This window comes from Lepidochelys kempii, chromosome 5 (assembly GCF_965140265.1).
Source record: "Lepidochelys kempii isolate rLepKem1 chromosome 5, rLepKem1.hap2, whole genome shotgun sequence".
Classification (NCBI taxonomy): Eukaryota; Metazoa; Chordata; order Testudines; family Cheloniidae; genus Lepidochelys; species Lepidochelys kempii.
In genome coordinates, this window is record NC_133260.1 from 23414874 (window position 1) to 23442435 (window position 27562).

Sequence of the window (27562 nt, forward strand, 5' to 3'; positions counted from 1 at the left end):
GAGGCCTGGGAGATCAAACATCTCCTGTCTACTCCAGGCAGGACCGCATCTAGGGCGTAGGACCAGCATGTTTGGTTGGGCAACTGCCCACAACAAAGGAGCACAATCATGAAAGGCATTTCAAAAATACATGCCGGGGGTTGGGGGTGGGAAGGCTTCTAGTTTCCATGACCTCTGGCAGTCGAGTTCACAACTGTTGCACTATGGGACAGCTGCTGAACAACTGTCAGGGTTGACACAGGTCATGCAGCGTTTACCTTCACGCTGCACTGATCTCAGTAGGTGGACCAGGGTTCAATGCTATTCAAGGAGATGGTTACGACAACACAGCAAAACAAGGTGCTTACATCAGCAGGACACAAATTTGCATGCAGACACATGCACAAATAGGTTGATGCACGGCAACTTACGTCAAGCTAACTTTGTAGTGTAGACCAGGCTCCTCCGTGCCTCAGTTCTGCATCTATAAATTAGGGCTAGTAGCTCTGTACCTCACAAGGGTTTGAGGATAAAAGATTGTGGGGCAATGGGGCAATTGTGGGGCAATTACTATAGTAATGGGGCCAGATAAATAACTAAGGCTAGACTTTACATTACAAGTTTCATGGGTCTAAATAAAGATGTATTTTATTTTTTAATTAAAGCAGTGTTTTTAAGATGTAATTAAACCAGTAAAAGCCCCTGTGTGGACACTCAAATAGATTTAAGCTTGACCTATACAGATTCCTTACCAACTCACAAGGAATTGATATAAACCAGGTTTAAATTTGTTAAGAGGGCCCACAGGGGCTTGCACTGATCTATTCAAAAGAATGCTTTTAGTCCCATCCCCACTTGCAATATAGCCATGGACTTAATCTTTTCCCTAAAACTTGGGAGTATTATAATATAAAAACGCATTATTCTCAGGAACAATTTTCAATAGGGTGTAGTAGTTAGTAGTTTAGTAGTTCTAAAACAGGCCATGAGAACTAGAGACTGAGACTTCACCTAGAAACAGGACAGCATTAGTTTTATCATAGCACTCTGTTCTGACTCTGGGACATAACAACTGGTGCTTTTGAAGAGAAAATTGTGACCTCTCACAGAAGAGATGGACTCAAGAAATAAAAGTTATCTGTCATGACTAAGAAGGAGACTGCTGTTGCTAATCATTACGTGCCACAGAGGGTCCTGTGGGGACAGTGAGTGTACAAACTGGGTTTAGTGAGTTTGTGGTGCTCAAGGCTTGCTACAAAGCTTTCTTTTTCATTTCTTTATAAAACATTCCCTCTAATGGGGAAGGGAAAAAAGGCTGCATAGAGGCAGTGTATATTACTTGCTACTGAGAAGTACATTCACAAGACTTAGCCAAATGAAGTTTGTCTTCCTACGTTATCATCTGAAGCAGATTCATCACCAAGAAAAGCAATCTTGAAGTTTGTGCAAATGAGTTTCCCGCAGGCTCCACGATTTGACCCATCTTCTTGTACACACTTTAATACTGTGTTTGCCTCACAGAGCAGCAATTCACCTGATTGAAATAAACAGTCTTAGCTTGCAGCGTAATGGAACATTCAGATATTAAGACACAAAGTCATCTATTCAATCTCCAACTCAACATTAACTTTGAGTCCAACTTCCAATGCATTGGCTGGCTGAGTTTACCACGTCACAGAAGTGCCAGAAAAATCAGAGAAATAGCTCATGGGACTGATGTCTTCTCAACTGGGCATTCTATCTATAGATTATTGGTTCAAGTTTAAACCAAAAAACAAATCAATGGCCTTTGAAATGAACTGCTGATCTTAATTTCTAATGGACAAATGTCCATATTACAATTTGTACCCTTGTGGACAGTTACATCTAAGCAATATATTGAGTTTAGATGTAAGGGTGGGTCCAATCCAAGTGGCTGCTCCAGATTCAAATTGGAGGCATAATTCTGGAGAAGCTTAAAGTAATGCTGCCTCCCTGTGCTGTAGACAGGGATTGCACCAAGTGTCTTGGGAGATTAGTCTCTAAGGTGCCACTAGTACTCCTTTTCTTTTTGCAAATACAGACTAACACAGCTGCTACTCTGAAACCTCCATGAAATCAAGTCTCAATTACAATTTCTCTCACTGTCAAGTTTTTGTAACCTACAGCATTCTAATGCTTTGCATCAATTTCTACCTACAAATTTAATTATCTTAATGATGTTTTGGCTGGGAATCATGACATGCATTTGATAGGTTACCAACAGTATACAGGTTCTGAGGACATTCCAAGGCCTTAAGACCACATTTGTAAGTGTCATTATGGATCTGTGATGGCGAGAATTAAGCTCTATATCCCACATGCAAAGACTGACCTCCAAGCTTAATACTAACTCCACTAGCTTTTGTTGATTTTTTATAGGATACAGGAAAGATTTAAAAGTGGACTAAAGAATTCTAAACAGTTGGGCTCGTGCTCTTTCTAGCATCTTTATGAAGAATGCAAAGGCTTGACTTTTTATTTTATTACTGCTACATTCTCCCATTTTTGTTGGAGAACATTTGGAAGATCTCAGGGATGTTTATTGTGATTTCTAACATCTTAATCAAAGGGAAAAGGGATTATCTTTACCAAAGGCTTTTTATCTAAAAGGTTAGTCACTGAAGTTGAATAGGTGTAAAAAAACCCAAAAGTGTAAGAGTAATTTTGATCTGTAACTAAAAATCTTTTCAATAGCTCAACTTGCATTGTTTTCTTGAGGTCATTGCTCTAGCTCTCCAGTCAGGCTTTCAGCCAAGACATGACCTACATTTCTAATATTATATATTTTCCTAAATTCCTTCTAAGTCTTCTTTATAAAATAAAGAAACGTAAAACCTGAGCACAATTTTTCCCCATGCAGGACACCTATAAACACAGTACTCAAGTTCAACAGAAATACCAACTTTGCATTTTAGAACAATCCATGCAGATGCAAAAACAGAACATTCAGCCTGTATGGTTACTTACCTCTCATCCTCTATTTTACTACTCAAGATACCGGTGTCTCTTGAGCGTTTACTGCACCAAACAAATGAGAATATTTTCTTATGAAGATGTGGCTATATAAAAGACATAATTTTGAGTTCTAAATTCAATACACAATGTAACACAACAATTACCTGGTAACAAGTGAAGGTTTACTTCCTTTTCTATGGGTTCCTTTATGTGTATTTCCTAAAACAAAAGAAGAGTCATTGTTCCTTTGAAAAGAACTTTAATACATTAGTACCATTTACAGAATGACTTTCTTAAATGTAAACACTAGATTACCTCAGAGATCAGCAAAGCACTATTCCGTTCAAGAGGCAGGGGGAAAAAAGTTATTAACTTTTCAGTTTGCAAGAGAGAAGAGATAGGGATATTTAAAAGGACACCATCCACTTGAAATAAATTTCAGACCAGAGCTAGAAGCTGAGGCCCCAACACCTCATGCAATATTTGTAGTTTTACAATAGTCTTTGCAATATTAGTAATTTTCCTAATTTAAAAAAGTTGTTACTCTTCTGGTTTGTGAAAGATCTGAATAAGAGCGCTGTCAAACACGAAATAAAACTGAAGAGATATTTTCCTTCTAATATTTCAATTTATTAATAACCTTAGGTAAAAAAAAATTCTAGGCAGAAGTGTGACTTTTTTCCCCTTTTAAAACAGACCAAGTTTGGCAGTAGTTCTTATAGGTCATTTGTCCACCATGTTTATGTTTAAGTTGGTGGCTGGCACCCATAACGTGAAACTGTGCAGTTCTTTTAAAATGAAGATTAAATCTCTGTGCTGGGAACCCAACTAGTATCCAGTTCAGGACTGAGTAAAAAAGATATTAAATAAAAAGCCAGCATCACTGCCATTAGTACCTTTAGCACAGGTAACAGCACAAGTAGGTAGACATTTCTCAAGTAAAATTTAGTTTCCCCAACTTCCCCGCTCCTAAAGTTACACATCCACTATGGTCTCCATATAAGACAAATCTGTCAGAACTATAGCATTAGTATTGAAGTTATGTAGCATCTTTCTAGTGCCATGAAGCTTTATATTTTAGTAACTATAATGTAACAAACAAACGAGTAAAATATGCAAGTTACACCTAAAAAGCACTGTCACTATTAAAGAGATCTCACAGAAAGTGACTCCAGAAGCTCAGACAGAAATCCTTTACACAAACTGAACATGGCATATTTCAATTAAGAGTCATACACACAGTACAACCCAGATGAGGGTCCCAGAGAAGGTCTTAATATTGATTACGCTAGCCTTAGTGGTACTCAGCATGATTAGTGCAACCTTACTGTAGCCTCCCAAGATCAAAGAACATAATCCTTCCTGCACAGGCAGTTCAGAATGCTCCCTCGCCCCCCTGGAGTCACAATGAACAGCTTCACCTAACATGCATTAGGAGCCCTTGTGGAGAACTACTGGTTAACTGGAAAACCAAAGGAACCACAGCTGTTGCAAACTAAGGTTAGTTTGTGCCCAGTATTCTAATAAGAGATTGTGACTCAACCAAGAAAGCCAGTTGGAAATTTATTAAAGGTCAAAATAAGAGGGAACAATAAACAGTATGCCTGAGTCTTGTCAAGCTAAGCACAAAGGAAGAGAAATACCTCCTGGCACAAACACAAAATTAAGAACTCATATCCAGGCATATAAATACAGATACTTGTATCCAGACCCAGAAGAACCTATATGCAAAATGGTGACGTTATTTATCAGCATCTAACAAGGAAAAGGGTATGTTTACACAGCCAAGAAAAACTGCCAGCGGACTCTAGCTTGCAGGGCTCTGGCTGAGGGGCTGTGTAGATTTTTGGGTTTGGGCTGGAGCCCAAGCTCTGGAACCCTTCCATGCTGCAGGATCCCAGAGTCAGCTGGCATGGCTAGCTGCAGGTTTTTCTTTGCTGTACAGACATCCCAAACAAAATACCAGGAATCCTTTGCAGGTCAGCAGCAAAAAGTATTGAGTGCTGGGACAGAAGACAGAAAAGGTAGTTAAACTTGTAAAAAAAGTAAGGTAAGGCAATCATGGAAAAAAATTCAAGCCGGAAGATGACAGCTAATGGAAGAGGGGGAAAAAATAACAGCTACTCGTGTGTGTTTATTGTATCATGAATGGAAGCTTGAAACAATTAAATGAAACTGAAGAGTTCAGAAATTCAGAAGTGCTTTTAAATCAACAAAGTTTGTCTACAGGCAGCAACTCCAGTAATTCACTAAAGCAGACCAACATTACATCAAACCTCCACACAAACACGAACATAAGGAAAATTGAACTATTTTCCCCCACTGTTGACGCTTCATCAACGGGAGAGAGTATTGCTATAATTGATGAAGAATTATAGTTCCCATTTTTCAGAACACAGACACAGTCGCACATGTACACACAGCCAGCTCTGCAATTCCTGTGTGCTTAGTTCATGTGCACACACCAGCCAGCTTTCCTTCTGATGGACAAACATGATCTTATTTTTAGTTTTCCTAAACTACTGAAGCCAAGTTTAACATACATAATTAAGACTATTTAAAACAACTTTCTCTGTTTCAAAATTGTATGGCTATGAATGTTAATTTATCCCGTGGAGATTACTTGTGGCTCACTAGCAGGCAGTTGGCAAAATTAGAACCAAAAGAATTATTCACTTAAATCAATGGGAACAGCCGTGGATTTTTGAAAGTTTACGTCCATCAGTTAACACAAACTGAAACACTTACAAGAGAAAAGGAGTACTTGTGGCACCTTAGAGACTAACAAATTTATTTGAGCATAAGCTTTCGTGAGCTACAGCTCACTTCATCGGACTGTCTTTAAAAGGGGTGAGCTAGAATCTCTGAAATGTATAGCTGCAGTCCTGTGAAGAGAAGCAGGCAAAACAAGATGGCCTTTTTAGTTAAAGGTGATCTACAAAGGAAAAAAAAAAAGCCTTATAAAAGATCAAAAAGGACAACCTGAAAGGTTTTCCCAAAAGAATGTTTTCTGCATTAGAAATTCAACTTGCATCTGCTTGAGAAACCTGGTATGAAATGGCAACACACCTGAGTGTGACAACTATTGTTAATAACAGGTTTCAGAGGAACAGCCGTGTTAGTCTGTATTCGCAAAAAGAAAAGGAGGACTTGTGGCACCTTAGAGACTAACCAATTTATTTGAGCATGAGCTTTCGTGAGCTACAGCTCACTTCCACGGTAAACATCTGATGAAGTGAGCTGTAGCTCACGAAAGCTCATGCTCAAATAAATTGGTTAGTCTCTAAGGTGCCACAAGTCCTCCTTTTCTTATTGTTAATAAGTAGTTTAACAGCCTGATACCTTGATAATTTCAGTTAACAGATATAAATTTGAGAAACTAATTGTCTGCTAAAGATTTAGACTTCTCACTGCCTCAATTAAGGAATGAGTTCAAAATACACATCTCAGACATCCAGGATATCTTCCTGGAAAAATAAGGAAGGATCAGACTTTACATTCCTTACTTTGTAAGAAAAAACAAGAAAAGACACTTTCAAACAAGTCAGGCCTTCTGTCTACATCAGACAGAAAGAGGGCACAAGGTCATTTTTAAGAAACATCTCTGAAGGTTAATTTAAGCAGATATGTTGTATCCTCAAGTAGTCCAAGGGTCTTTACTGGTAGTATGCAGGAATTTTACATTAAGGTAAACTGCATCCCAAAAAGTTACCCATCTGTCTCCTTTTCTTTAGCCTTATTCCCTGGCCCAGACCACCCATCCTTCTACTCAAGCCTGACCTCTACATTAGACTTACTGAAAAGTTGGGAGAGGAATAGAGGCACATTTTTCAGAGTGCAGGTTATCTTCTTCTGAAAAGCCTGGACAGCGGGTGACAATTAAAAGTAGATTTATAGTTTTTAATATTAGAATGTTTTAATCTAGTACCTTGTGTATGAATCTACTGCTTCCTCCCCATTTATTTTGGAGCAGATTAGGTACCCTTTTCTCCTTGCCTGATGGCCCTAGGGGAAAAAAGAGATATACTTCAACTGTTCCTAGACAAATGGCAACCTCCGAGTCATCTTAACCCTCTAAACTCATATTTATCAGCTAGAAGTTACCTTGTTTCAGTCATCGTTCATAGGAACTGATGGAGAAACTATGGAATTTTCTGCTGGGGCTCTATGGATTTGCAGTTTCATCTCAGGTTCTGGACAGTTCTCAATACAGAAAGATTGCTTGCAGTCTCTGAACCAAAGCAACCCAAAATACCTACTACAGCTGTTATACCTGCAAAAAATTAAAAATAAAAACCTTTGGCATTCCACACCAAGCAACCAAAAAAATCAGCCTGTGCTTTAGGAGGATATCAAACGCAGACATTGCCCCCTTCATTCCAGCTTTGATACAGTTCTCTGTGCAACAGTCTCCGAAGCCTGAACCTCCAGGAAAATCAGCTAGACTGGGAATAGCATTAGGGCATGTCTGCACTAGAAACTTTTTGCAGTGTTTGTGTATCTGTTATCTGGAGCAACCGATGTGAGCAGTGCACAATACTGCAGTGTTAAGATGATTAAGGTACTTTTTCCTTGTATCAATGAAGTCACACAGTACAGCAAAGTTTCAAAATAAGTGCTAAGTATTCTGGTGGGACAGCCTATGGTTTATTGCTCCATCACGGTTATGCATTCTGGGATTTTTTGACTGCAGTGGCTAGAATTCAGATGAGCCTGTACACACTCCACTCTCCAGAGGGCAATGAAGTCCAGGACATCTGCATAGGACAATGCTAAGCACAAGGCATACTCCTGATGATGGAGCAGTCATAACAGGTATGTGAATCCCCATGAGCTGGAACCACAAAGGACAGCACTTGGCTGCACACCAGCTTTTAAATAGGAAAGCGACATCCATTCAGGATAACTCTGGAAGAGTAGCGGGTATATCGGTAAACAAAACAATAATCCAGGTAAAGGGCAAAGCTGTGTATGATAGAAGTGGAAGGACTTGGAGATATGCAACAGTTGTTCAGGACGGAGATGTATCCACACTTACTTCATGGCGGGTACTCTCATCCCACTTCCCTGGAAGTGGGTTTTTTAAGTGGGTTCAATAACGTACAGTAAAATGCCAGACGACTCACACTAGAAGATTCTGTATGTGGACAGAAGTCACTAAAGAAAAGTAAGTTATCCCTCAATAAATGTCAAATGTAGACAAGCCCTTAGTCTTGTATCCTATGTATGAGGGCAGTTTCCTCAACTGGAGTACTATGATGCAGAAAAGCATTTATATTTTCACAAAAAAAAAGATAAATGTTTTGAAGATAAAGCCCATGAAGATTAGGGTTAGGATAAGGTAATCTGATTTCTGCACTACCTATTCGGTTGATTAGCTAGAGTTCAGGCAATAAAGCATATCCAATCAAGTGCTGTCCATGAGGACCAATTCCTGTGAGCTCCACTAAGGAAGGGATCAGAGTGGTAGCCGTGTTAGTTTGTATCAGCAAAAAGAACGGGGAGTACTTGTGGCTATGGTGCCACAAGTACTCCCTGTTTTGTTTTTTTTAAGGAAGGGATATTATTCATAACGTACTGTTTGTGAAATTTAACCAGTTCTACAAACTGCAAATTAGATATCGTCTATTACATAATTGTTCAGAAATAAAATCTGAGATCTTTTTGCGAAGCCTAGATAAATGTAGCTTTCCAGTGACACTTATCTTAGCCAAAGTCAGCAAGTGGTGGCAGCCAAGCTATACATAGAATCATAAGACTGGAAGGAACTTTGAGAGGTCATCTAGTCTAGTCCCCTGCAATCCTAGCATTAATTATTATCTAGACCACCCCTGACAGGTGTGGGTCTAATTTGCTCCTAAAAGCCTCCAATGATGGAGATTCCTAGGCAATTTATTCCATTGCTTAAGTACGCTGACAATTATGATATTGGTAGATGTCTTGATTCCTAAATCCTTTTAATCAGGTTTCAGATAGTTTTTAACACACAGCACAAACTACTACTGACCTGCTTACAGGACATAACTAGGATAGATGTTACAGCATTACACCTCTACCCCGATATAATGCGACCTGACATAACACGAATTCGGATATAACGTGGTAAAGCAGCGCTCTGGGGAGCGGGGCTGCGCGCTCTGGCAAATCAACGTGTCAGGCTCCGACACACTGCTCTGAGCGGCATGTTAAGAGTGCTGGACCAGGGCTGAGGTGTTGGACAAGGGGCAGAGGGTCTCGGGGGCTGGGGAGGAGAGGTTGGATAGTTCAAAGGTTTGGGGGCAGGGCGGTCAGGGGTGTGGATAGGGGTCAACGGAGTCAGGGGACAGAGAGCGGAGGTGTGGGGGGTTGGATGGGTCGGGGATTTTGAGGGATCAGTCAGGGGGCGGGAAGTGACTATTAATAATGGAAATGCTTGCGACCAAAGCAAGTTTGACATAACGCAGTTTCACCTATAATGCGGTAAGATTCTTTTGGCTCCTGAGGAGCCCATTATGTCAGGGTGGAGGTGTACCATGAAATCATCTCTCTCCAAAAGGAGCATGAATGTAGTGTGGGGCAATTACTCCTCTTCCCCAAAAAACTTCACCTGCACAATCCCATCAATATCTACCATATCACTGTTTGGAGATGTAGCGAGAGGTCAACAATATGACAAAATTATTTAGCTGCATTATTTTCCTCAGGTATAACCAACACAATCACAGGGATGTCACAATGCCTTCTATGAATCATCATCTGGATGAAATGGCTAACACTAAACCCAGGCATAACTGAAGAGATGTTTGTAAGAAGAGGGAAACATTCTGAAGAACTAGTCAAGATGCTGACTTCCCTCTCAAAGGGGTCTTCCTCCTAAAAGCAGCATGCAGCCTTGGAGTCTTAGTAACAGGCCTCAATAACCAGGTAGCATCACTGGCAAAGAGTAACTTCTTTCATCTCCAATTTGCTAGGAAGCATAATTTCCTCCTGGCCAGAGAAATCCATACAGAAGCATTGCAAAGGCTCTAGCTTGTGCAGAGTGCATCTGCCTGCCTCTTCAATAGGTCAGACCATCATGAGTATTTCACTTATGTGTTCCATTCCATTCAGTAGTTCTTAGCCCATGGCTTCACCTTCAAAGACATCAATGGGGTCAGAAACAAGCTACCACAACTACCATGAATTGTCAAAACAGCTGTCTCAAAGAAGCACAACAAAGCTTACAAAGGACAAAGTACATGAGTAGAGTCCTGCACGGGTACAAAATTTGTATCTGCATCTGATTTGCAAAAATGGTTCGCAGATATCCACATCCGTCAATCTAAGAGCTGGTAACTAGGCTGACAGAAAATTCTTCAGTTCACCTAGCTGCATTTATACCAGGGGTTGGATTGATCTAACTATGGAGATGAGGGCACAAAACTTTTTCATAGCTCTAAGCAACATAGCAAAGTCCATCTAATTTTTAAGCATAGACCACAAACTATAATTTAAGAAAGTTTTAAATCCTTAGGATTGAAGGTTACATCAGTTTGCATTTGGGAAATAAACATCAATTTAGTTTGAAACAGCTGAGAGGTGTGAACTGTCCCTAGTTATCTCAATGTGGGTGTTAAAATAGTTAATTGGGTTTAATAGTTAAGGGAGTATCTCAAACAAGGTGTATAACTGTGTATCTAGTTTGCATTCAACCAGTACAACTGTGAGAGTAAACTCAGTAATTGCATGGGTGCAGATGGGGGGCATCTTCTCCCCCAGATATGTTGCAGAAGCAATGCATTGGGAAGGGGGGGTACCCAGATTTCTCCCTTAGCCCTGCTTCCTCCCTGCGGAGGAATGTAGGACAGGACTAGTGGTGACATCAGGAGCTCTGTACCCTGCTGGGCAGTTTCCCCCACATGGTCTGCGTAAGGGAAGGGCAGGAGAGCTGCTCCTGTTGATTCACTGCACAACCCATGTGGGGAACTGACTGGCAGGCACAAAGTATCTTCAGTTTCTGCTCTCTCCCCCCTAGCCCCTTAGGGGGGCACAGAGCAACGTTCGGGGGGCGGGGGAGCAGTGATGCCACCCAGGTGTTCTCTGTATAAGGGGAGGGCAGAGACCAAGGAGAGCCAGGCAACTGAGCTGCTTCCCTAGCATACGGTATACAGCCCAGGTGAGTGAGCGAGTGAATTACTCCTGGGGGAATTGGAATTCTGCACCTGGCTCAGCTGCTAAGGGGGTGGGGGTAATGGGACTTCCTCTTTCCCTAGAGCAGCTGGGGCCAACCCCCAGGGACCTCCCTGGTTGGGGGAAGCTCTGCACGTCCCCTCCGCTCCCCCATCGCTCCTTGGCCTCAGGGGGCAGGAATCACTCTAGGGCATCTGTCCAACCCACCTGCATCTAGCACCCCACACACACTCAGAACCCCCTGCACCTGAATCCTCATCCCGCCAAGCCTCTCACTCCCTGCATCTGGACCGCCCCTGCAGAGCACCCACCATGATCTGGAACCCCCTGGAGAAGAAATGTTTATTGGAAAGGATCCATTGAATATGGGGACTTACAGAAGGGAGAGAGTTATGTTCAGACAGGTGTGAATCAGGAAAATATTAACATTGTTTTGAGGTTAAAAGAAAATGAAACCTAGTAGCATGTGTTTTGTCCAGAGGAGGGGCTAGCCAGGTTATACGGGAGACCTGATACTAACTTTAAAATTCAAACCATGCAGAGAAAGTGCCTCTGGTTACACTGAACACTCTGGGGACATGTGACCGCATACTGACCAGACAGAAAGGTTGCTCTGAAACGCAAGAGGAAGGATTTCACTATGAAAAGTAATCAGACTTTATTTTGGCACTACGTTTACAGACTGTGCATTCTATAATGGATTACAAGATCTGGGCAGGGACTGTCTTCACTCTCTCTTATACAGCACACAATAATACACTGTCTGTGTTTAGTAGTCTAGACAGGTTTGCTTCTATTATGACAGGTTTCAGAGGAACAGCCGTGTTAGTCTGTATTCGCAAAAAGAAAAGGAGTACTTGTGGCACCTTAGAGAGTCTCTAAGGTGCCACAAGTACTCCTTTTCTTCTATTATGAGTTTCTGCACTATCACTTTAGTTTAGTTTAGGGCAACATGAATTACGTTCAGAGAACTTTTTGGCTGAACCTGGAAAAAGCGAAAGGGAGATGGACAATGATGTCAGGTCATAAGCACAGAAAAAACATGCTGTCTTCCCCTCTGAAACAGGATCACAGATAGTCTGGAGAGGGTGTTTGTGTGCCCAGATAGGGATAAATAACCTACAAGGTACCAGGCACAGTTCCAGATTCTTCATATACAGACACTCCCTGACTTATGCAAGCATTCTGTTCCGGAATGCCTTGCATAAGTCAGAACTGTATCTCTGGCCATTACACCAACAAAACCAAAAACAAACATACAAAAAAAACCACACCCCCCAAAACCCCCCTCCACCTCCTATTTGTAGCTTACGGAAGTTTTTCCGTAAGCTCTGGTTTGCGTAAATCAAGTTTGCGTAATTCAGAAGCGTCTATTCAGAATGAGGAATGACACAGGAAGGAAGGAAGGAAAGATAGAAGCAGTAAGAAACAATAGACTGAAAAACCCCTACATAAGATCAGCATCTCCAAAATACAAGAGTCCTAAGAACAAAGAGGCTCGAGTAAAGTCATCCAAGACAGGGATATTGAGTCTGGACAGAGTGGGGGGAAAGGTAAGTCTCAGCACATCTGAAGACAGATTTTATATTTAATGAAGTTTTAGGAGCTTCTCACCTCAAAGAGATGTGGACAAAGATATTTGATCTAACATATGCTTCAGTGGCTGAACAAGAAGGTGGAAACTCAGGAGTCTAACCAGGTCACTTAAGACCCATTTAGCTCTCAAGTGTGTGACTGCTTTGAACTTGTATGTTAGATGAAAAAAAGGCTGTCAAAACTCCCACAATTTCTTATTCATACATGGCAGTGGATAGTCTAGACTGAAAAAGCTATAAAAATGAGTTGTGTTAGGAGTGAATGAGCATTCATCTGAAATTAATGCTATAGTACATGCAAGATCATTAAAGCAATGTAAAGTGTACAAGATTTAGAACATTCCAAAGCTAAAGTTATTCTGGAAATGTTAATTGTCATAATTTCATATATAGTATTTTCAATGCCTTCCCTTGTTAAATGCAAGCCTTAAGTCATACTATATTACTTATCAAGGTATATGGAATGCACCATAAAAAAAAACAGATTATGCAACATTGCTCATCAAACATGACAGGATGGAACTCTTGCCATCATCTGATTTGAATGCTTAGTTTTACAACAGTACTACTGTTTTTGCTTTTTGCTTTAGTTTCCTGTGAGTTTAAAAAAAGAATTTAGCATTAGTTTGTTTGCAAAGTTTTTGAACTCTACAGTGCATTCAACTTACAGTGCACAGATGTGTATCTATATATAATTCAAACAGTCACATCACAAACCAAAGCCAATTTCTCAAACCAAGTAAATTCCCACTGAAGACCAATGCTTTATTTATTAGTTTAACAAACAAAGGTCTATTAAAAATGCTTAGCAACCTTAACCATTATTAAAGCTATCAAATGTCTGTTATAGATATAACCAATCAGATTTTTCACAGATTACTACTACTGGTAAATTTATTTATTTCAGTCTGGAAAGTGTTGTCTCTTGATTTGAATAAAGTAATAAAATATGAACTCCAGCTGTACATGTGCATTTTAGATTCTTCCTTTGTCTTGCAAGGCCTAACCAAAATCTAGACAAACCAAACCTGAGCTTTTCAAGTTTTGCTTTGAGAAAAGCAGACCCTAAAAGGAGGTATTGATAAATTACTGCATGTGTGCACTTAATCTTAAAGCGTTTTGAGACACTATTAGGCACAAATCTGCATTAAGGACTTCATGTACAATAGAACCCAGAGTTATGAACACCAGAGTTACAGACTGACTTGTCAACCACACACTTCATTTGGAACCAGAAGTAAGCAATCAGGCCATAGCAGAGACACCCCCGCCCTCCCAAAAAAAAAAAAAAAAAAAAAAAAAGAAGCACAAATACAGAACTGTGTTATATGTAAACTACTAAAAAAAAAGGAAAGTTTAAAAAAAGATTTGACAAGGTAAGGAAACTGTTTCTGTGCTTGTTTCACAGAAGTTAAGAGATTGAAAGGAGCATTTTAATTCTGTATAGTACGGTTTCAAAGCTGTATTAAGTTAATGCTCAGTTGTAAACTTTTGAAAGAACGACCGTAATGTTTTGTTCAGAGTTACAAACAACTTCTAGTCCCAAGGCATTCAAAACTATAAATGTGTTTAACAGTTTTACTTACAGTGGAACTTCAAAGTATGCAATGTTGTTGTAGTCCACATAGAGATAAACAACCTAGAAGGTATCAGGTCATCTGAAGAAGAGCTCTGTGTAAGCTTGAAAGCTTCTCTCTCTCAGCAACAGAAGTTGGTCCAATAAAAGATATTACCTCACCCACCTCGTCTCTCTGAAGAGATTTGAATTGACGCAATCAAAAAGCATAGATCGTTTTAATGAAACTGGATCAAGCAAGCCTAAAATCTGCACAGTTTAATTTGAAGAACTACTGTATCTAGTGCTAAGTTATAAATCAATAATAGAGATTTATATATACTGACAAACTGAAGTGGGGGAAAGTGTGGTCCTAGAGTCTAATGATATTCTTCAATACATGTTTAGTAAATGCAAGTTATGATACTTGAGTATTATCTAATATTTCCATGACTCATTCAGACTGCTGCTGAGCAATGTAGGAAGTGCTTTAACAAAAAAATTATACACATATTCCAACCCAAGAGTAAAGGTGGCCAGCAGGCTACCACTGTTGTGAAAATGCAAAATACTTCAGTGCTGTGAAAACTAGAGCTTTGCTGTAAAGAGATCAGTTTAAAGAAAATTGCACTAAGATCAGACTTGCTTTGAATTTCAGATTTTCTCCTATACTTATCTTTGCAGGGCTGAACTGATAGCTTTCTTAATCACATTCCTTTCATTAACAACCGTACTTTTCATTCCCAAGTAATATTTACAAAATATTTTTTGTATTGCCTAAGGAGATTTGATACTAAAAAAAGGATGCAGTTTAAATTTTAATCTGGACTCTTTGGATAGAAAAGGGGACTTGAAGACAATGTATTTGCAGTTGATTTTATTATTCACATTTAGCATTTGAAGACCATTTCAAGAACACACCTACACTTGGCTTGACAGCAATTGGTAACACTTGCAGTTTAGAGGAACAATTTACTGTATTTAGTTATAACATTTTTTTAAAATTTATCCTGCCTCTAGTGCTTTTGTTCTCTCTCTTTTCCCAGTTCACTCCATTATTCACTATCCTGTCAGATCACGGTGTATATTTCCCTGCCTGTTCCATCTTTTTATCCTTTCCTCTTTTCCTGCATCGTTATTTAGCTCTTCTTGCTTCAACTCTTCTCTCCAGCCACACTAGCCTAAGTCTAAATCCTCTGTTTCTAACCCTAACTCATTCTCAACCTCCTGCAACAACCTCCATGCCAGTTCATATAGTAAGTGCTCCAGCCCATATTTCTTTCCTTCATCCTATGCTGTAAGTAAACAGTGACAGATGGCTTTTGAGACATCTTACATGAGACATCACTGTAGACATCTGAGCACAAAGAAATGTATGCTGCCTAAGAGGGAGCACCATAACTGATAAGGATTACAGATTTGCTGTGATGGGGCCTGACAAATATATGAAAATCATCTGTAACGCAAAGAGCCCCAAAGTGGACTCAAAATTGTAGAAGCCAAGGTCATAATATCTGGAATACAGCCTTCCTGCTGTACTTCAACTTTCATCAATATTCCATGAGGGACACAGGCCTCCTTTCCCTATGAATGAGAACTTTCCCTCCCACCTCTGCTCAGCAGGATGGATTTAAAAAGGATGATTTATTTTTATATCAGAAATAAAATTTGAAATGGACAACCCATATTAAGGCTTAACTGTATTATAATCTATTAAAATTAAATAAAACCCCAAAATTAAAACAGTACATGTTTGCTGTCAAGTTTTAAAGAAAGTCAAACCACTGAACCGATGGAAGTCACTAGCTAAACACGTGTAATCAGAGCTTGTTCAAATACTAAAATCAGCATTTGATAGCCATAGCCTCTTCCACAGGTGCAGAGAGAAGATTTTCTTCCTTTCAGTTTATTCAATTACTTCACTTCAGTGACTAGTTCATTCAAAGTTAACAAACCGACTGAGTTAAAAAAGCAGGAAAGCTTGTTTATACTTCCAATCTATGAATAAAAACTAAGTGTGAGAGGATGAGATTTACTGGTTCTAAAATCTCAAAGGACATGGTGACCAAAAATAATGACTTCAATTCACTACACTATAGACAATTCTTTCTTTGTTTAATAAATCAGTTTTAAATCCAAATAATGTTTGGGTAAATTTTGATAATTGTTTCCTAATATATTCAGTATATTTAAGGTACTTTAATTTAAAAAAATGAAAATGCTGTTTGTGAATTTAAAAGTGAACTTACACTTCCATCCAACTAGAGCTTGACACAAATCACAAGTACAAAAAAAGTAAAGAAATGCATCATTTACCATTTCCTACCATAAAAATGTAAAAATAAGTAATCTGAATAACTTAAACTATGTAATTGCTTCAGTAAATGTGTATAGATATAGCATGTTGTCCTCGTTCACAAAAAGTAAAACCAAATTTAGTGTAAAGGATATATTTAGTTCCAAGCAACACATTTTAATGGTTGCCAAATAATGAAAAAGTCAACCTTCCTTTAGAAAGGTAACTAAAGTACAAATGCAAAACAGGATTAAAACTGATTTAAATCAATCCACCCTATTGCAGAGGAATTTTCATGGCTCCCAGTTAGATAAGGGATGACACTTGTGCAAAAGTCACCAAAGTACAAATTTCACAAAGAAAGGACTGATCTAGAAGACAGGATTTATTGGGTGGCCTAGAGAAAAGGGCTAACACAGATTGTAATAAATGGAAAAATTAAGCGTCCCAAAAGCGAGTGAGGTTTTTAGGAGTGATATGAAAGAGGATGGTGTCCTGGCAAAAATCAGATTTAGAGGACATTTCATGCATAAGGGATAACACGGTAAAAGCATTTTTTAAACTTATGAGACGACCCTGGAGAAGCAGTTTAAACTCATTTTAAAGACTAAGACCTTTGGCTTTGAACTGACAGTGGGTTTGTAACTAAAGTTCCATTTTAAGAAAAATGGCATTCAGGTTGTTAGCCAGTAGCGGTTTAACATCTCAAACACTTGAAACAATGATAGAAAAATGGATGTACAGTAGAACCTCAGAGTTAAACACCTCGGGAATGGAGGTTATTCGTAACTCTGAACAAAACATTATGGTTGTTCTTTCAAAACTTTACAACTGAACATTGACTTTATACAGCTTTGAAACTTTGTTATGCAGAAGAAAAATCCTGCTTTTAACCATCTTAAATGAAAAGCAAAGAAACAGTTTCCTTACCATGTCAAAACTTTTTTTTAAACTTTCCCTTTATATTTTTTTAGTAGTTTATGTTCAACACCCTACTGTATTTGCCTTTATTTTTGGGGGGGTTGGGGGTGGTGGGTGCTGCCAGCTTGCAGGCTTCTGGTTCCAAATGAGATGTGTGGTTGACCAACCAGTTTGTAACTCTGAGGTTCATAACTCTTTGAGGTTCTATTGTATAGATGTGAAATATATACCTGTGCAGGAAAAAAAGCTTCAAATGAATCTACATTTACAATAAGAACATAAACATAAGAACAGCCATACTGGGTCAGATCAGTGGTCCATCTAGCGCAGTATCCCGTCTTCTGACAGTGGCTAATGCCAGAAGCTTCAGAGGGAATGAAAAGAACAGACAGAGTCATCTAGTGATCCATCCCCCGTTGCCCATTCCCAGCTTCCAGAAAACATAGGCTCAGAGCATAGGGTTGTATCCCTAACCACTCTGGTCAATAGTCATTGATGGACCTATCCTTCATTAACTTATCTAGTTCTTTTTTTAACCCCGTTATACTTTTGGTCTTCACAAAATCCCCTGCCAACAAGTTACACAGGTTGACTATGTGTTTGTGAAGCAGTACTTCCCTGTGTTTGTGCCCTGCTGCTTATTAATTTCATTGAGTGATCCACGGTTCTTGCGTTATGTGAAAGAGCAAATAAACACTTCTTTATTCACTTTCTCCACATCAGTTAAGATTTTATAGAATATCATATCCCCTCTTAGTTGTCTCTCTTCCAAGCTGAAAAGTCACAGGCTTTTTAATTTCTCTTCACACGGAAACTGTTCCATAGTCCTAATCATTTTATTGTTTTCTGTTCCTTTTTCAATTTGAGATGGGGTAACCAGAACTGCATGCAGTATTCAAGGTGTGGGCGTACCATGGATTTATATAGAGACATTCTGATATTTTCTGTCTTATTATCTATCCCTTACCTAATGGGTCCTAATATTGTTTGCTTTTTTGACTGACATTGCACACTGAATGACATTTTCAGAGAACTATTCACAATGGCTCCAAGATCTTTTTCATGAGCGGTAACAGCTAATTAGATCCCATCATTTGGTATGTATAATTTGGATTATGTTTTCCAATGTGGATTACATTGCATTTATCAACATTGAATTTCATCTGCCATTTTGTTGTCCAGTAACCCAGTTTTGTGAGATCCATTTGTAAGTCTTCACAGTCTGCTTTGTATTTAATCTTGAGTAATTTTGTATCACCTGCAAATTTTGCCACCTGTTTACCCCTTTTTCCAGATCATTTATGAATATGTTGAACAGCACTGGTCCTAGGACAGATCCCTGGGGGACACCACTACTTCCCTCTCTCCGTTCTGAAAACCACTTATTCCTATGCTTTGTTTTCTATCTTTTAACCAGTTACTAATCCATGAGAGGACCTTCCCTCTTACCGCATGACTGCTTACTTTGCTTAAGAGTCTTTGGTAAGAGGAATTACAGACTACTGTTTTACTTCCAAATCTGTCAGATTAGCTAATAAAAATACACGTAATACTGTAAAACAGATCAAGATATCATAGGTTGATATTAGTAAGGCTTCTTTAGAGAAAATGCAGATCTTCCTATCACTTTGAGTTGACAGGACAGTGGATAAAAATAAATTATTTGTCCTTTGAAGTGGCTACTAAGGAAACTAGCTATCAATGAACTGGGGAAAAAAACGCCAAAATTCTGTCATGACTTAGACATTGATTGGGGAGACAAAACGAAAAGCAAGAGAGGCTAATTTTCAGTATAATAAAGAGGTTAAATAGTGATATACCCAAGGGTCTGTGCTAGAACCAATGATGATATATTTATTAATCATCTGGAAGAGGAACAAACAGTGAGATGGCAAAATATGCTATTGACAAGACTATTTAGGTTAATCAAATTCAAAGTGATTTAAAGCTGTGCAATTGGGCAAAACAGTAACAGATTAAGTTTAGTAATAGATAGATGAAGGGTAAAGTACACTGGAAAAAACAATTTGAAGCATTTGCACACATACGCTTTCTAAACTAACTGCTCAGGAGAAAAACGCTGTCCACAATGAGGCCTGCTCAAAGAAAAAGTTTGTTCGATACAGAGCAGCAATTAAAAGCAAAACAAAATACCAGAAATGTATATAAGAAAGGAATAGAAAATAATGGAAATATGCCATTTTACAAGTTGATTGTATATCATAACCTTAAGCATGACATTTGGTTTATCTGACCTGATCAATTACACCATGGAAAAGTTTAAAAATTTAGCTTAAAAAGTTGGAATTAACACGCTAAAGTATGAGACACTGAAAGCTACACACATTTGTTTGTCAAGTTATCTTATGTAGCAGCATTAATTTCCGTAAAATGCTTCCCCTTGTTCTGCAAGTACAACTTATCTTTACGGAACCAGATTTGTACATTAAACCACAATTCTCCAATACTAGTTGTAAGTATTTGGTCAGCTATGACAGTGGATTTTTAGCATATATGAGCTATAATTTAGGTCTTCAGAACTCTAACAATTTCTATTTCAAACTTTGTTTTAAACATACAATTAGTACCAGAGCTGAATGAAAGTGAAAAACCAAGAAAAACCAGTACAGTGCTGGCCTCAAGGGCAAGTTCAAGTATCTATCAACTTTAATTCCTTTTGCAGGTTTGGCAGTACCATTATCCTCTCCAAACAGTCTAAGCGACCAGCTGGCCACCGGTTTTCTTTAGGTTACAAAAGACATGCTACTGTTACAGTATCCAACAACTACTTGAGTGTGCGAGTTGCATGCTGATGCCCCTTTACACTCTGCTTTTGGGAGGCAAGAGTGCAGCTCTCTGACTGATCTCACATCTGTTTGCAAAAGTAGGAGTGCAGTAGTTTGCGCAAAGTGCAGATCGGTCCCAAGACCCCTGTGTCAGCCAACTTTCGTACAATCATAGAATATCAGGGTTGGAAGGGACCTCAGGAGGTCATCTAGTCCAACCCCCTGCTCAAAGCAGGACCGATCCCCAATTAAATCATCCCAGACAGGGCTTTGTCAAGCCTGACCTTAAAAACTTCTAAGGAAGGAGATTCCACCACCTCCCTAGGTAACGCATTCCAGTGTTTCACCACCCTCTTAGTAAAAAAGTTTTTCCTAATATCCAACCTAAATCTCTCCCACTGCAACTTGAGACTAGTACTGCTTGTTCTGTCATCTGCTACCACTGAGAACAGTCTTGGGCCATTCTCTTTGGAACCCCCTTTCATGTAGTTGAAAGCAGCTATCAAATCCCCCCTCATTCGCCTCTTCCATAGACTAAACAATCCCAGTTCCCTCAGCCTCTCCTCATAAGTCATGTGTTCCAGTCCCCTAATCATTTTTGTTGCCCTCCACTGGACTCTTTCCAGTTTTTCCACATCCTTCTTGTAGCATGGGGCCCAAAACTGGACACAGTACTCCAGATGAGGCCTCACCAGTGTCGAATAGAGGGGAACGATCACATCCCTCGATCTGCTCGCTATGCCCCTACTTATACATCCCAAAATGCTATTGGCCTTCTTGGCAACAAGGGCACACTGTTGACTCATATCCAGCCGCTCATCCACTGTAACCCCTGGGTCCTTTTCTGCAGAACTGCTGCCGAGCCATTCGGTCCCTAGTCTGTAGCGACGCATGGCATTCTTCCGTCCTAAGTGCAGGACTCTGTACTTGTCCTTGTTGAACCTCATCAGATTTCTTTTGGCCCAATCCTCCAATTTGTCTAGGTCCCTCTCTATCCTATCCCTGCCCTCCAGCGTATCTACCACTCCTCCCAGTTCAGTGTCATCTGCAAACTTGCTGAGGGTGCAATCCACACCATCCTCCAGATCATTAATGAAGATATTGAACAAAACCGGCCCCAGGACCGACCCTTGGGGCACTCCACTTGATACCGGCTGCCAACTAGACACGGAACCATTGATCACTACCTGTTGAGCCCGACAATCTAGCCAGCTTTCTACCCACCTTATAGTCCATTCATCCAGCCCATATTTCTTTAACTTGCTGACAAGAATACTGTGGGAGACAGTGTCAAAGTCTTTGCTAAAGTCAAGGAACAACACGTCCACTGCTTTCCCTTCATCCACAGAGCCAGTTATCTCGTCATAGAAGGCGATTAGATTAGTCAGGCATGACTTGCCCTTGGCGAATCCAAACTCTGGCCTGGCGAAGGTGCCTGCCACCACAATACAGATAAAGGCACAGCTCACAGTGCCCCATTCCACTTGGCACAGCTCCACCACCACCAGGCACCTCACTGCCCCAAGGCTCAGCACCCAAAGCTCCGCAGCGGCTGAGCCCATCACCGCTACGTCTACTCGGCAGCCGGGAGCGGCAGCTCGGACTCACGCGCCCACCGGACCTCCCGGGTCCGAGTCGGGGGGCTGGCCTGGGTCTCTGAAGCAGCAACCGCCACATCGCTATTTTTAACGAGCGAGCTCGAGCTCGGCTGACCCCTCCCACAGACACCCACCCCCCCCCTCCAGCCCCACACCTAGCTCCCCCCCCCCCCCGAGTTCCCAGTCCCCACATGCAGCCCCCACGCCCAGCTCCCGGGCCTCTACTCCTCCCCACCTCGCCCAGCGCCACACCCGACTCCCCCACCCACAAAGCCCAAGCCTGCCCGCCCCCGCTCACCTCCGGGCTGACGTAGGACACGAAGGAAGGCTTGGCGGGCTTGGCCCCGCTGCCGCCGGCCCCTTTCCCCAACATGGCTCCGGGCGCTTCCTGCCCGCCCCAGCTCCCAGCGGCGGCGCTGGCCAGCGGGCGCGGCGGCGGCAGTAGCACCAGCTCCTCCCAAGCCTCCTCGTCGGGTTCCTCCGGCTGCAGCGCCGCCCGCCTCCGGCTCACGTAGTTAACCCCTCCCATAGCAGCTCCCGCCCCAGCCCGACGTCACCGGCCCTTTCTTGGTAACCGCCTCACGGCGTCTTGCTTCACTGTTGGACGCTGATCGCTGTCAATCAAATTCAGCCCCGCCTTAACAGCCAAATCCCCTGCTCGGATTTGCTAAAGTGGGGAGAGGCCGGAGCTCACTGCTGGGTCCTAGCGCCGGTCAAGTTCGAACGGCAAGAGGGACACAGCTCCTGTCGACAAACCAATAGCGCTTCCTTGAGCGCTCCGCTGATTGGCTGCTGGAGCTGCCTGCTCTGGGCTAGTCGCGCCGCTCTTGGAGGTGGAGTTGTGTGTCGTTTCTGGAAGTGGTGGGTCCGTGTGTTGCTGTGACTTATGGTTATTATTTAGTTTGCACCTCACTAACCCTTCTTTTCCAGTCAGGAGAGTCTCTGCAGCCTCCCCCACTCGCAAGAGACGAGCAAGGCTCGGGACCGTGCAGATTCTGGAGGTTTTGTTTGTAACATGAAATAAAACACCCAAAATGCAAATCTGCTCTAGCCTGGAGGGCAGAGGAGAGTGTTCACCACGGTTATGTCTACACTACCAGAAAAAACCGGCAGTGGGCGGCTCGGGCTGCGGGGCTATACAATTGCAGCATGTTCGGGCTTCTGCAGCTCCAGCGCAAGCGCTAATGTTCACACTGCAACTCAGGTCAGCCTGGATCTTTTACTGCAGTGTAGACATGAGAGCAGCAAGCCCATGAGAGCAGAGCTCTTCCAGCACTTTGCTAAGCCGCAAGCCAATTCTTTAAGAAATGCCAGGTCTGTCATCTGGAATAAGCCTTCCCGCACCAGACGTCTGAGACCTCACTTAGGGCACAAATTTGGCTCTGCCATCTGTGTCGAACCTAGGCTGCACTTTGCATGTCCTCTATTATCAAATCCCATAAGGTTTCCCTTTCCCTCTCCAAGTACTGTTCGATGGAAGGATTCTTTCGGTGAGCTCCCTTTTTATGTTCCTACTGTTGCACCTGGCAGATGCTGGCTTCATTCTTAACACATCCCAGATATTTTCATCTTCTTTTCTAGATAACTTTGGAGAGAAGTTAACTCTCTGACAAACCTCAAAATTTGTTGGCCTAACTTGCAAGGCTTGTCAACTCAATGGTGTTTCTCTCTATATCTATATGTTCCATGGTAACCTTTGAACTCTGCATCTGATCAATTCTAATATTTCAGGGAATGTTCTAGGCATCAGTGAACAGAACCCTATTGGTTTTGGGGACAACTGAACTATCCTAAGGGGAAACACGGGAGACACATGGACTCACAGTCATCTGCTGATCACACTCATCTCATTAACACCTTGCAGCATAACAATAACCCTGTTCATCCTCCCAATAGAGTTAACATGTTAACACCCTGAATGACAGAAGAGAAATAACTGGTTTCTGCTGAAAGTCACAAGGCAGATAAGGGAGAAGAGACAGAAGACTTCCTTCCTTCCTTCCTTCCTTCCTAACGTTCTGCCTCCTCAGAGCCTGCTCCAGTCAGGAAAGAGAGGGCACCATCTGTCCATCTCTTCCTTCTAATCTAGGGAAAGGAAGGCACACAGAGACACATAGAGCCCCTGGCATGATACAGAGAATGAGGACTGTGATGTGGGCTGTGGGGAATGAAGGAGAGCAAAGCCCCTGGTATGGTGGGAAGAATGGGGGACCTACTGTGGAGGAGGGGAGCTGTGATGGGCTGGACTAGGATCTGAGGGCCCCCTACTGGAGGCCTCCTGGCCTTCCTGCACCTGTCCCAGAAAAGGGCAGTGGAGAGGGTTCTCCAAGCTGCCTAGAGAAGCAGTGTGGGATGCAGCCAATCAGGGCCCAGCCAACTCATATAAAAGGAGTGGCAGGGCTAAAGTGTGTTCAGTCTGCTGGCAGGAATTAGGGAAGTAAGAGGTGTTTCTGGCTGGACAGATGAGTTACTGGGGGAGTGAGGAAAAAGCTGCTGGCTGGCTGGCTGCTGGGATTCAATTAAGACACACTACGGGGAAATGATCCAGGAAAATGTAGAGCAGCAGTTAGTAAAGGGACGCAGCATGAGGCTGCTATATTTAAAGTGTCCCTGGGTTGGGATCTAGAGCACTGGATGGGAAGTGGGCTACGCACTAAGTAAGGGAATTAGAACTGTGGTACCCCAGGGAAGTGGGCTGCACTGGGACTGACTCAGTAGGAAGCTGTGGTCAGCAAACTAAGTCTAAGCCCTGGTCTACACTAGGACTTTAGGTCGAATTTAGCAGCGTTAAATCAATGTAAACCTGCACCTGTCCACACGATGAAGTCCTTTATTTTGACTTAAAGGGCTCTTAAAATCGATTTCCTTACTCCACCCCTGACAAGTGGATTAGCACTTAAATTGGCCTTGCTGGGTCGAATTTGGGGTACTGTGGACACAATTCGACGGTATTGGCCTCCGGGAGCTATCCCAGAGTGCTCCATTGTGACCGCTCTGGACAGCGCTCTCAACTCAGATGCACTGGCCAGGTAGACAGGAAAAGAACCGTGAACTTTTCAATCTCATTTCCTGTTTGGCCAGTGTGGCAAGCTGCAGGTGACCATGCAGAGCTCATCAGCAGAGGTGACCATGATGGAGTCCCAGAATCGCAAAAGAGCTCCAGCATGGACTGAACGGGAGGTACGGGATCTGATCGCTGTATGGGGAGAGGAATCCGTGCTATCAGAACTCCGTTCCAGTTTTCGAAATGCCAAAACCTTTGTCAAAATCTCCCAGGGCATGAAGGACAGAGGCGATAACAGGGACCCGAAGCAGTGCCGCGTGAAACTTAAGGAGCTGAGGCAAGCCTACCAGAAAACCAGAGAGGCGAATGGCCGCTCCAGGTCAGAGCCCCAAACATGCCGCTTCTATGATGAGCTGCATGCCATTTTAGGGGGTTCAGCCACCACTACCCCAGCCGTGTTGTTTGACTCCTTCAATGGAGATGGAGGCAACATGGAAGCAGGTTTTGGAGACGAAGAAGAAGATAGCACACAGCAAGCAAGCAGAGAAACCGGTTTTCCCGACAGCCAGGAACTGTTTCTCACTCTGGACCTGGAGCCAGTACCCCCCAAACCCACCCAAGGCTGTTTCCTGGACCCGGCAGGTGGAGAAGGGACCTCCGGTGAGTGTACCTTTTAAAATGCTATACATGGTTTAAAAGCAAGCATGTGAAAGGATTACTTTGCCCTGGCATTCGCGGCTCTCCTGGATGTACTCCCAAAGCCTTTGCAAAAGGTTTCTGGGGAGGGCAGCCTTATTGCATCCTCCATGGTAGGACACTTTACCACTCCAGGCCAGTAACACGTACTCGGGAATCATTGTACAACAAAGCATTGCAGTGTATGTTTGCTGGCGTTCAAACAACATCCGTTCTTTATCTCTCTGTGTTATCCTCGGGAGAGTGAGATATCCTTCATGGTCACCTGGTTGAAATAGGGTGGTTTTCTTCAGGGGACACTCAGAGGAGCCCGTTCCTGCTGGGCTGTTTACCTGTGGCTGAACAGAAATGTTCCCCGCTGTTAGCCACAGGGAGAGGGGAGGGTTGAGGGGGTAGCCACGCAGTAGGGGGAGGCAAAATGCGACCTTGTAACGAAAGCACACGTGCTATGTATGTAATGTTAACAGCAAGATTTATCCTGAAAGAGTGTAGCCACTCTTTTATAAAATGTGTCTTTTTAAATACCGCTGTCTTTTTTTTTTTTTCCTCCACCAGCTGCATGTGTTTCAATGATCACAGGATCTTCTCCTTCCCAGAGGCTAGTGAAGATTAGAAAGAGAAAAAAAAGCACACTCGTGATGAAATGTTCTCTGAGCTCATGCTGTCCTCCCACACTGACAAAGCACAGACGAATGCGTGGAGGCAAATAATGTCAGAGTGCAGGAAAGCACAAAATGACCAGGAGGAGAGGTGGCGGGCTGAAGAGAGTAAGTGGCGGGCTGAAGACAGGGCTGAAGCTCAAATGTGGCGGCAGCGTGATGAGAGGAGGCAGGATTCAATGCTGAGGCTGCTGGAGGACCAAACCAGTATGCTCCAGTGTACGGTTGAGCTGCAGCAAAGGCAGCTGGAGCAGGGACTGCCACTACAGCCCCTCTGTAACCAACCACCCTCCTCCCCAAGTTCCATAGCCTCCACACCCAGACGCCCAAGAACACGGTGGGGGGGCCACCGGCCAACCAGCCACTCCGTCACAGAGGATTGCCCAAAAAAAAGAAGGCTGGCATTCAATAAATCTTAAAGTTGTAAACTTTTAAAGTGCTGTGTGGCATTTTCCTTCCCTCCTCCACCACCTCTCCTGGGTTACCTTGGTAGTTATCCACCTATTTGTGTGATGAATGAATAAAGAATGCATGAATGTGAAGCAACAATGACTTTATTGCCTCTGCAAGCAATGATTAAAGGGAGGAGGGGAGGGTGGTTAGCTTGCAGGGAAGTAGAGTGAACCAAGGGGCGGGGGTTTTCATCAAGGAGAAACAAAGAGAACTTTCACACTGTAGCCTGGCCAGTCATGAAACTGGTTTTCAAAGCTTCTCTGATGCGTACCGCGCCCTCCTGTGCTCTTCTAACCGCCCTGGTGTCTGGCTGTGCGTAACCAGCAGCCAGGCGATTTGCCTCAACCTCCCGCCCTGCCATAAACGTCTCCCCCTTACTCTCTCAGATATTGTGGAGCACACAGCAAGCAGTAATAACAGTGGGAATATTGGTTTCGCTGAGGTCTAAGCGAGTCAGTAAACTGCGCCAGCGCGCCTTTAAACGTCCAAATGCACATTCTACCACCATTCTGCACTTGCTCAGCCTGTAGTTGAACAGCTCCTGACTACTGTCCAGGCTGCCTGTGTACGGCTTCATGAGCCATGGCATTAAGGGGTAGGCTGGGTCCCCAAGGATACATATAGGCATTTCAACATCCCCAACAGTTATTTTCTGGTCTGGGAATAAAGTCCCTTCCTGCAGCTTTTGAAACAGACCAGAGTTCCTGAAGATGCAAGCGTCATGTACCTTTCCCGGCCATCCCACATTGATGTTGGTGAAACGTCCCTTGTGATCCACCAGAGCTTGCAGCACTATTGAAAAGTACCCCTTGCGGTTTATGTACTGGGCGGCTTGGTGCTCCGGTGCCAAGATAGGGATATGGGTTCCATCTATGGCCCCACCACAGTTAGGGAAT

General features: G+C 42.4%; 2 protein-coding genes across 2 annotated transcripts in view; one reads left to right on the top strand and one right to left on the bottom strand.

The window, feature by feature from the left end:
• Positions 1–22383, bottom strand: part of MTMR12 (myotubularin related protein 12) — a 62899-nt gene extending 40516 nt beyond the window's left edge. Inside the window, exons 1-3 of the mRNA XM_073343676.1 lie at positions 22153–22383; positions 3120–3174; positions 1374–1513 (exon numbers count right to left, since the gene is read on the bottom strand). Of these exons, the coding sequence (XP_073199777.1) occupies positions 1374–1513; positions 3120–3174; positions 22153–22383 (426 nt within the window). The remainder of the gene's footprint in view (positions 1–1373; positions 1514–3119; positions 3175–22152) is intronic.
• A 2573-nt stretch (positions 22384–24956) lies between these two features.
• Positions 24957–26407, top strand: LOC140911922 (myb/SANT-like DNA-binding domain-containing protein 2). The gene is made up of 2 exons (XM_073346083.1): positions 24957–25518; positions 26110–26407. Exons 1-2 carry the CDS (start codon positions 24957–24959, stop codon positions 26262–26264), a joined length of 717 nt encoding a protein of 238 aa, XP_073202184.1. The 3' UTR covers positions 26265–26407.
• Positions 26408–27562: the final 1155 nt, after the last annotated feature.

What these genes read in the sequence shown, in the direction of transcription:
- LOC140911922 (XM_073346083.1), top strand. Translation starts at nt 24,957, where the DNA reads ATGCAGAGCTCATCAGCAGAGGTGACCATGATGGAGTCCCAGAATCGC. An exon ending in AGGTGGAGAAGGGACCTCCG is followed by an intron (nt 25,519 to 26,109) that starts GTGAGTGTACCT and finishes TTCCTCCACCAG; the next exon opens with CTGCATGTGTTTCAATGATC.